Source organism: Phalaenopsis equestris, unplaced genomic scaffold (assembly GCF_001263595.1).
Source record: "Phalaenopsis equestris unplaced genomic scaffold, ASM126359v1 Scaffold000326, whole genome shotgun sequence".
Taxonomy (NCBI): Eukaryota; Viridiplantae; Streptophyta; class Magnoliopsida; order Asparagales; family Orchidaceae; genus Phalaenopsis; species Phalaenopsis equestris.
Window position 1 is genome coordinate 41,388 of NW_018164768.1, and position 11,400 is coordinate 52,787.

Sequence of the window (11,400 nt, forward strand, 5' to 3'; positions counted from 1 at the left end):
GAAAAAAAAAATTTAATTTACTTGGGAGTCGGCCCTGAAGCCATTAATTCCGTCTTTGTCAGAGAAGAACTCAAAAAACAACACTCAGTATACTACATCAGCCGGGTCCTCAAAGATGTTGAGTTCACATATCCTATAATAGAGAAGCTAATCTTTGCCTCGGTCATTTTATCATGAAGGCTACGACTGTACTTCTAAATACACCCTATACAGGTTGTCACTGACCACTTGTTGAAGTCTATCCTCACCTGACCGGAGCACTGCTACCGACTACTCAAATGGGTCATGGAACTCAACGAGTTTGACATCTCCTACATCCCCGGAATAACGATAAAGGTGTAGACTGTTGCAAACTTCCTAGCCAACTCCTCCAAGCCACATGACTCAAAGGAATACCTTCGATCAATGAGGTTGCATGGACCTTGTTCATGGATGAGGCCTCCAGTAGATTAGGCGCTGGACTCGGAGTTTTTATGTGCAGTCAAACAAGGGAAAACATTCATCACTCAATCGAGGTAATTTTCTCATTAACTAACAAGCAGGCATAATACTAGGCTTTGATTGCAGGTCTTCGCTTGGCCTCGAAAATGGGAGTCCTCATATTAGTAAAAGCCGACTCGCAACTGGTGGTGAACCAAATCAATGGAGAGTTTGAAACAAGTTATGAGATGATGGCAAAGTATCTCGAAAAGATAGAGACGGAGATCGACTAATTCACTAGTTTCAAAATTGAGCACGTTTGAAGAGAAGAAAGTCATATCACTGACCTTCTACTTGGAGCCTTCACCTAGAAGAGGTCAACCTCAAAATCTCGATTGACCTTCGATCATAGAACCACTAGCAGTGGAAATCCATGGTGAAGAAAAGAATAGTTGGATGAACCCGTATGTCCACTACCTAAATACAGGGAAGATCGATGAAGAGATCACTAACCACGAGAGATTCAAACTCAGAACTACCCATTAGTTATTAGTTGAGGGAAAACTCTTCAGAACATCACCACGTCCTTGTACTTAAAGTGTTTTGGAGAAGACGAAGTTGAAGACATACTTCGGGAAGTTCATGATAAGGAATGTGGAAGTCATCCGGAAGAAAGACACTAGCTTACCGAATCTAGGGGCAGGGGTATGTCTGGCCAAAACTGCTCAAAGACATCAAGGAATATTCTTGAAGGCGCACACAGTGTCAAAAGTACAGACCATTGCACCATCAACCGGCCCAAAAATTTCACCTGATCGTCAACCCTTGGTCGTTCGCCATCTGAGGCGTCGGCATGCTCAGATATTTTCTCCATCCAGAGGACAATTAAAGTTCCTACTGGTGGTCATTGACTACTTCTCCAAATGAATAGAAATTTAATCAACATCCTTCTGCAAATAATGACGACCTACTACTCACTGCAAAGAGGAAGGCCAACCGAATGGAGATGAAGGCGTGGTGAACGGGTAAAAACCTTTTTTTTTTGTTGCTTACCAAACAGTCATTCATATTTTAATCATCAATTCTTTAATTTATTTATTAAATTTTGATTTTAATTGTTCTCTTTAAGACCTACCAGCTTTCGGGGGTTGATGGTTTGTTTTATCACTTGATCATTCCATCATTCTGGTAAACTTAGCATTTTAATAGATTAAAAATGGAGCGATCATTGCCTGATTTGCCTTAGTCAAAATGGGATCGTTGGGCTATATACACCCAAAATTTAAATGAGGTTTGATCATTTGAACGATTGAAAATTTCTCAAATATATTTTTATTGTTTGATTAAAGCTCATTTAGAATCCAAGCATGTATATTATGCAACTACAAAGATTAGAAATAAAGAATTGCTACATCCTAGATAGTGTTGCAAGAAGTCAACTGAGAGTTGTGGAAGATGAGATATTGTCGTAAGTATGGAGCTCTCCTCTTTCTATTGCTCTGACAACTTTAAATGATCGTTCAACAACGTCATTGGTATAGCTAGGTGAATGCAGGCGAGCTCGGTGAAAGATCTCGATAATTACAAATGAGCTCGGTGGAGGATCCCACACGAATACTGGGTAGCTTGTTGAAAGAACTCGCTAAGTCCTTGTGCGATGCGATGACATGGGAATCTCAAAATGACGAATGGGTGTAGTCTAAATCAACTACTTTCCATTTTTGGACTAAGGAAAATTGCCGAACCCATAAAGAGTGTGTGGCCACCGCAATATGGTTGTTTCCAACCAGAGTAACATGAAAATTTAATTAGGCTCAAGAACCAACCACTAGGCTTTTAGATGCGCTGAAATCACCTAATTTGGGCAGTAGAATTCAATGGCCGAATTGCGCACTTGAATTGGTGGGTATGCATTTGCAAATTTCAAATTTTTTTTTCCATTTTTCTATATGAAATATGGTTGAATCCACGACTATAAACATGATTTCTGCTGTATCATGACTAATTAATTCTCATATTTTCTTAACAGTTTATGATTTTTATTTTGTTTATACTTTTTGTTACATTTTATTTTATTTTTGGATTATATTTATATTACTGTGAGCTATTTATTCTAATACAACCTTTTGTTCTGACCTTTTCAATATGACATTTCATCTTAGTCGCATATTTAATAATGATATTTCTTATAAAAGTATGGTTCATTGATTTTGTTGTAAAAAATATGATTAAAAATATTATTTATTTTATTTAAAATAGTCAAGGCTTTTAAAATGACGTAGGATGATGTCGTCTTTGAAAATGCTAAATCCGGAATTAATATTCCTAATGTGCTTTTTCGGCTCGAAAGAATTTGGATGAATGTGAACGTATTTTATTTAATTGTTTTATTTTTTGCTTTTAATTTCGATATAACGATATAACAATCATTCCATTAATTTTTTTTATAAAAAATTTGAAAGAATTGATTTTTATTAGTATGTATTCCTCCTAAGGAGATCTAATTGTCTAAAAAAAAGTACAACAAATGAGAGCTCACCAATAGAATACAATGAGACTGGCTTGTCTTACCGTATGAAGTTGTTTGAGCCGAAACTAGCAAAGTCAAAGCCAACCGAGCCACGGGAATAATTAAAAAACGACAAATGATGTGTGTCTGAATCATTGTGTCAAAAACTAAATCAAGAGTCATCTAAGCCAACCACAATTGTAAACTAATCCAAGAGAATATCTAGTCCATCGGCATCACCAATCATCCCAAGGATGCCTGGAAACTCCTCATAAGAGGTCAAAGATCAACATTCTGGCCATATCAACTGACCAACCTAAATTGACTAAACACAACTGATCGAGCTAATCTTATTGACATGAATCTAATTAAGTCTAGCTAACCTAGCCATAAAGCAGTCATACAATAGACTTACCAATGTAAAATATCAAAAATATCCTGGCCAAGATCCCATTAAAGTAGAGTTAAAAATATAACATCATGTTTTATATCTTTCCTATAATAAGGAGATTATTTCATGAATAAAACGCAGCTATTTATTATTTATTAATATTCACTATTATATAAATTATTGTATTTATTTATATAACATCTAATGGTTAAATAAAAACTAAATATATAAACAAATTATTTAATTTTACATGAATTAATATTAATAATTAAATAATTAAGACAACATGAATGAATATAAAAATTTGAGTATTAAATATATGTAACAACAATTCAGCGAGAAATATGCAGAAGAAAACAAAAGACTCAATGTAGAAATCAATTTTCCGATGACCACCATGAAAAATGACGGGGCAAAAGTACCCCGTCTCCCTGCTGCTTGTAGTGCTCCTTGTCAGCCGTGGCCACATATAACTGCTTGTAGTGCTCCTTGTCAGCCGTGGCCACATATAAGTACGTGCCCTCCATCATATTCCTTGAAAACAATCCAATCACATCCAAAATGAACGCCAATTCCAGCACAGTCTTCCCTTTTGGTCTCCCCTCCCACCGCACTCCAACATCCAACCAAAGCCATGAAAAATTACAGCTTCAATTTCCTCTCCTCCCACCTCCTTGGATCCCCAAAGCCCCCTTCGCTGACCCTTCACTACCGAAACACACCACTGAGCTCTCACTAGCGATCAAAGAGGTCCAATCTTTGCTCTCCCTTGCCATTCCAATGGCAGCCAACGGTCTTCTCCTCTACTCCCGCTCCATCATCTCTATGCTCTTCCTCGGCCACCTCGGCCCCCTCCCTCTCGCCGGTGGCTCCCTCGCCATTGGCTTCGCCAACATAACTGGCTATTCCCTCCTTTCCGGCCTCGCCGCTGGCATGGATCCTATCTGCGGCCAAGCGGCGGGGGCCCGCCAGAAGGCGCTTTTTCTCCCTTTCCGCCGCACAATCCTCCTCCTCCTCGCCGCCTCGCTCCCCATTGCTCTTGCCTGGTCCTTCATCCGCTCTCTCCTCCTTCTCTTCGGCCAACCCGAAGACATCACCCTTGCCGCTGAGTCTTACCTTCTCTGCTGCCTCCCCGACCTTTTCTTCCACTCCATCCTCCACCCTCTCCGAATCTTCCTCCGCTCACAGTCCATCACTCTCCCCCTCGCCTACTCCGCCGCCATTGCCCTCTTTCTCCACATTCCAACAAACTACCTCTTCGTCTCCCTCCTCGGACTCGGCATACGCGGAGTCGCGCTTTCGGCAGTGATCACCAATCTCAACATTACCCTCTTCCTCCTCGCCTACGTCCACCTCTCCGGGCTATACAACCATGGCATTAACAGCAGCGCCGATGACCGCCGAGAATTCAAATGCGGGTGCGGCGCGCTCGCGTTAATCAGCCTTGCTCTGCCTAGCTGCGTCTCAGTATGTCTTGAATGGTGGTGGTACGAAATCATGGTCCTCCTCTGCGGCCGACTCCTCGACCCTAGGTCCACCGTTGCTTCAATGGGAATTCTAATTCAAACCACCTCATTAATATACATATTCCCTTCCTCACTCAGCTTCGGAATCTCAACGCGGGTAAGCAACGAGCTGGGCGCCGGAAGGCCGGAGAGCGCTCGTCGGTCCGCATCGATTGGTGTCGCGTGCGGCGCAGGGCTTGGCTGCGTAGCCTTCTGCTTCGCGCTCGCTGTGCGGGGTAAATGGGCCAAGATGTTTACTGCTGACGCCGAAATAGCAGAGCTGACAGCTTGTGTAATGCTAGTACTTGGTCTTTGTGAGCTTGGAAACTGCCCGCAAACAGCGGGGTGTGGTGCGTTGAGAGGCAGCGCACGGCCGCGAATCGGAGTTAAGATAAATGTATGGGCGTTCTACGGAATAGGAATGCCAGTTGCCTCTGGGCTGGCGTTTTGGGCAGGTTGGGGTTTTCGCGGGCTGTGGATGGGACTATTGGCGGCGCAGGGGACTTGTCTGGCGTTGATGCTACTTGTCCTTCGTCGAACGGACTGGCGGATGGAGGCGGAGCGCGCGCAGCGGCTTGTTGCAGGGGAAGCAATTCTCCGGCCGTTGAAAAAGACTTCTATGAACAATGAACAGTAGTGATAACTGATAACCAAGCTCTTTCCTGTTAGGCAGTAGCAAAGGGAGTGGCGGCGGCAGCCCCAGCGACGCCGGCGGTGATCCTTGGAAATTTAACAGCAACAATATATATCTGGGTAGTACAATGGTCCGTTTTACTTTTTAATGATTGTGTTTGTCCTATTGGAGCTGTCGAGTGGGTCATCTTCACAGCTGGGCAGAATAGCTGGATAAGCATGGGATGGGAGAACAGGGAGGCCATGTTTATAACTATATTTGGAGAAAAATCTTTCTTCTCGATAGACTGTCAAATTTGTGAGTGTTACGACATTGTTATACTATATCAGCACTGTTTTCAATACAGTTGATTCAACCAAATGAATGGCCTGCGGATGAGGACTTTGGAATGACAAGATAATGTTATTAATTTCATCCAGCTCTGTGTAACTATTTTATGGTAAAAAAAAAATTATATAGATTTGGAATTATGATGAAGAAACATACGCACATGCATCACAGCGCACACACTTTGCATCAGCTTCCACATATTTGATTATTCTGCTAAGAACAAACAGTCTTTGGCTATTAATATTAAAGCTTCTAAAGGGCAACTCAATCGAGGGAATATATTTTGATTTATTTGGCCTGTTTGGTCCGCTGAGAAATAAATGATTATACAATATATTCTGATTCTAATATATTCTAGATAATGAGAAGTTTTTTGGTTGTGAAATAAATGTGAGAGAATTTTTTTTTCTTATTGATTAGATGTATGCAGAGTAAAAAATAATAATGTATTCTGAATTTTTATGAGTTGTACTTTGAAGGTGGCCCACATGCGTCAAAATAAGGTCTAATTGCTTCGTGCGGAGAGCGCATGTAGAGCTCTGATCACAACCGCACATCACCGCTGTATGAGCGGCGATGTTGAACCACTGTCATACAGCGGCGATGTGTCACTGTGATCGAAGCTATGCGTGCGCTCTCCGCGTGCAATAATCACTCCAAAATAGGGCCGATGAAAGCTAAATTGTCATTGACGCAGGCTTTTGAGAGGTTTTGTCTTTAGAATGGGGGGCGTAATTGGGATTCTTACAAGCACTTGAAGGAATGGTCTTTGCGATTTGGGTGATTGATGGGCAGCCTACCGTAAATGCTTCCTTTAAGATCACATACATGCTTATTCCTAATTCTCCATAACAAATCTGGGGGTTTTAAGGGGATGGAATTTGGAATACCATAAATGCGTGTGACATGAGCCAAATTTACATATTTTTTATGTGTTTAATTCTTTATTTATTTTTTCTTATTTATCACGATTTTTTGTTTGTGAAAGGTTGTTTGTGGTGTTTCGCAGGTTACATGCGGTCAAATTTGTATAACAAAGTGAGAAAACAGTAAAGTCAAAGAAGAAAAATTGATGTAACCATGCCCAAAATCAACAAGATTCTGCCACCTTCTCTATATTATAAATGTAACTATGCCAGCTTTGGTGGCCACGCTGTGTGCGGCGTGGTTGCATCTCTTCTTTGACCATTATGTGTTATTATGAATTATGTGGTCATGCTAGCAATGGGCATGGTCATGCTAGCAATGGGCATGGTCATGCTGCGAAGGCCCCCTCTCAACTTGGTAAGAGCTTTCAAGCCAAACTTGGATGGCAGCTTAAAAAGAGGAGGTTGGGGGACGACTTGGTGCATCTGGTGAAGGCTGAAGGTTAGGTTTTTCTGGACAGAGGGTCCTTGTGAGTGCCTTAGAGGTTTCTCTTCTTCTTCCTTAAGGGAAAAAGTTGTTAGGATTATTTTTCTTTGTACTTTGAGAGGGAGATTATGAGAGAGAGGTGTAGCTTATATGAGAGGAAGATTTGAGAGCAAATTCATTGTGCGACAAGGACAACTGCTGATTTGGAGAGTAAAATCATTGGCTGTAAGTTTTTATTTTCTTGTATTTGACTTTCTTTAATGGGTTTAATGTACTATTTCTCAGTTTTTCATCTCATGTCTTATAACTAATTCTCTTTCGTGCTTATGTGATGTAAGGTTAGATGGTTTTACATAATTTTCTGCATGTGATTTCCCCATACATGTTTCATCCGTTGTTCATGCATGTATGTGGTTGTGTTAACCTTTTGCACTTAGTTTACTCCTGCTTTAGTCAGGAAGGGTGTTAAAAACACTTGTAATCTAGAACTTCTGACCGTTGTCTGGTGGAACGATTAGGTTAACACAAAAAGTCCAGTGAAATAAACAGATTGTGATTAAGTTTTTTCAACCTAGACAGGGATTTCGATGAGTAATAGAAAATACTGCATTGTTAAGTTCTGATTAAATGTAATATGATTTTCAAGTCTTCTGACGACCTATGCATAAGCTAAAAATAAATTTGTTCCCAGTTGACAACAATCACATAGAAAATTCTTAGCAACACCACAAAAGCACACTATTTATGAGTCACAGAAGCATGAGCCTCATCCTCTCTGAAGAACACTCAAAAGTGTGCTTCTAGTTGTTTTCTGTTCTTGTAGGACTCCATTCTTGCACTTGTGATCACATCAAACTAGATTCCATAGGTTAGTAAACTAGAGATTCACATGTCAAAATAGATTTTCAACCTTTTCCTCGTGGAATCGACATGCGAACTCAAAAATTTGTACATTACTTGACGCATAAACTTAAGTGCTTGGCCAATTGCCTTACATGAACTTTTAGGCCATCAATGTGAAAGGGGAAAAAAATTCAGCTTTTCAATGTGGCTGCAAATTGGTCTGGACAACGACGTGAGATACCGATTGAAGCAAATTGGTCGGAGCAGCTTGTCAATGTGCTTCCATGGATATCCTTCAATGTTGGGGGGCTTAATATTCGTGTAAAAATTCTCTTTAATTTTCTCTCATTCTATCATGGTATCTAAACAAAATTGTTTTGGGCCTAGCTTTTATAAGCCATCTACCAATTTAGAGTACTTTGTCATGCAAAAATAATGCAAAAGCATAGAAATTCACACAACATCAATCTAACACAAAAGATTTATGTGGTTCTTTGCTAATTTGCCTACATCCACATGGAGGGAGATTCCACTAGAGTTTAGAGGAAGAAAAATGACTCGAGGTTACTGCTCAACACTTCCTCAGCATACAACTCTCATAAGCCCTAAGTCATTTTCATAGAGGAGGACTAGAGCATCAAATAAATAATGCCAAAAGATAAAATTACCCCAAATTAAATAAAAAATTATAAATACAACAATCTCCACCTCATCTCTTACTTTCAAATAAGTGAGAGATGACCAAATGAGCTCTAAACTCCAATTCAGCTGCACCAAAATAGGTATCCATGTATCCCCTCTCAAATGTATCAAGCATCGTGTAGCTTTTCAAAATACCTTCCTGTGCAAGCAATCCTGAGCTTGGATGTTCACCAAATTTCTGCATTAGGTGTACTTCTGGACTGGTAGTACCTTCATGAGCATGTGATCCCAAAACTGCTTATATGCAACAGTATAACAATGACTTTAATTATATTTTTCACTTATATTTCCTTATTTTATAACAGTGCCAAAAATCTGATCCTGAAGAAAATAAGAATTTAACTTTTCAATTTATATATATTGGGATACTACGCAAGTATACATATCGTTATCAAGTAATATAGGACTTTTTTATTAAGACTTGAATATCAAACCCACAGGGAGAATACAAACCCACAGGTAGGGCTGTCAAAAAAGTTCGTTGTCCGCGAACAGTTTGTGTTCGGTTCGTCAATGAGTTCGTAGCAACTTTGTATTCTAAAAAATACAATTACTTAAACTACAAATATTTTCTCAGTATTTAAAATTCAAATCTTTTTGGTATTTTTGATATATTGACAGAACATTAACAATTTAAAAAGACAACTTGAGTTTATGTAAAAGAAAAGTACTAAATTTAAAAAAATATTTTTCTTGTTATCATGAATCAGTAATAGGTATAGGAATTTTGTTGTGGAAGTATGCAAATTGTGTTTTATCAAATAAGAGCAATTATATTCTTTACGCTTACTAGAGATGCTATAAAGAACATTGGCTAATTTAAAGTTTGAATAGTTCTGAAGACCAGCTAGGCGGGGAAGATACCAGCTCTCACTCTAGAGTTCCCTCGATTCCCTCCACCTGGGGGTTAACATCTCGTATCAGAACCTAAAACAATAAACCAAGTTGGGGGCTTTAACCTGTCACTTTAAAGTCCTCTAACTCTACACCCTTAAATGATTATTTCCCTATTCATTTGCACTAAATCATATAAATTACATTCTCATTCATACAACCTCATGTGATTCTTTCCAATTGTTGACTGAGACAATACCTGCCCGATTCTTACATGTTCTCACAACAAATTTTAACATCTGGATTGGCCAAATCAAGAAGTAAATGAAGTTCATGGATTTAAATCATCACAATTTCTTTCAACATTAAAAATCAATACTCTCCAAAATTTCCATCCAAAATTTAATTACTTATCATTTTAAGGAGAAAGATAAAGAAAACTACTCATAATTCATGGAGAAACAAAGTCACGCTTTAGTTTAAAAGTAGAAATCATTGTCAAACCAACAAGAAGTCTCGATTAAAACTAAAAACAGTTTAAAACAAAAGATAAAAACTTATCTCAAATCCTCCACCAAACTTTTGAAGTTCCTTTGAATCTCTTCTCTTTTATAACACTCTCTACTCTCAAAATAAAACTAAAAACAAAAGGAAAAAGTAAATTTTGTGGTGCATGAATCTCTCCACAATATTCTCCACGATCTTCTTCTCAGGACTCCAACTCTCTCTCCCTTTTCAAGCACCCACTTCAAATGTAAAAACTTCCTTCTTTTATAAATCTCCAAAAGGTGTCATGGAAACTCTTCAAAATTTGTCCACATTCGATGAATCCTCCAAAGGAGGCCTCCTTTCACAAATCTTTGAATAATATTTTCGTTCTTAGTGGTCGTAACCACCCTCTTAAGCCAATAGGTGCCTCAAATACCTCTTCAAAATTCGGCCAAATGAAGAAAATCGCCAAATAACTGCCTTTGACGCTTAAGCGCGGGGCCTCTGGCGCTTAGGTGCGGCCTTCTTTGTTTAAACGGTGCTTAAGCGCCGGATCTGGGCTTAGGTGCCAAAACACTTTAGCACAATTTTCATCTCTTTGCTCCAAGTTTGATCCTTTTTCACTCATTTTTGCATTTTTCACCTTTTTACTTGTACCTGAAAGAAAAACACACAAATACCTTCCATTAAGGCGCAATATCTCAAATATAAGTTCAAAAATGTGTCTAAAAACACTATATATTTTAGGTGTATCAAAATCCCTAAAACTTAAAATATTACTTGTCCTCAAGTGACACTTCAATCTTTAAAAACTAAATTAGTAAGATATGTATATGAGTTTCTTTAGGAGTTATTAAAATTTAGATTTAGAAATATAGTAGTCCAATTTAGAAAAAACATTCAGTAAATGTGACCAACTTAAAGTTTAGAAATTTTTAATGTTAAGAAAGATGAAAATATGAGTTACTATCTAATTCAGAAATATTGTAGATTCACCAAATTTAGAATTTAGTCCTTTTATTATCTCTACTTAAAAAATTTTATTAAGAATAATTTTACTTACTATATTATACCCATAAGTTTAAGAGTTTTTCAAGTCTTATACTTTAAAAAGATCAAATGTGGAACCAATTTTTTATTAGGCACCAATCCTCAAACTTCTCAATCCTTACATTTTTCTTTCTTTCTATTCTTTTTCTTTTTCTTTTCTTTTTCTTTTTTTTTCAGGCAAGGATTACCATATCTGGATAGACCTTTAATAATTTTGAATTTCACTTCTCCTTTTCTAAAGCAAAGTCGTAATATAAATCTTTCACTTATAAATATAATAATAGTTTTAAAAATTATTTTAATAAAAAAAATTTAAGTATTAAAAATAAAAGTCTAAATT

The 11,400-nt window shown here is 38.3% G+C and overlaps 1 protein-coding gene across 1 annotated transcript; it reads left to right on the forward strand.

The window, feature by feature from the left end:
- Positions 1-3,808: 3,808 nt before the first annotated feature.
- LOC110025724 (protein DETOXIFICATION 49-like) lies at positions 3,809-6,002 on the forward strand. The gene has a single exon (XM_020726352.1). It carries the CDS (start codon positions 3,882-3,884, stop codon positions 5,460-5,462), a length of 1,581 nt encoding a protein of 526 aa, XP_020582011.1. The 5' UTR covers positions 3,809-3,881; the 3' UTR covers positions 5,463-6,002.
- Positions 6,003-11,400: the final 5,398 nt, after the last annotated feature.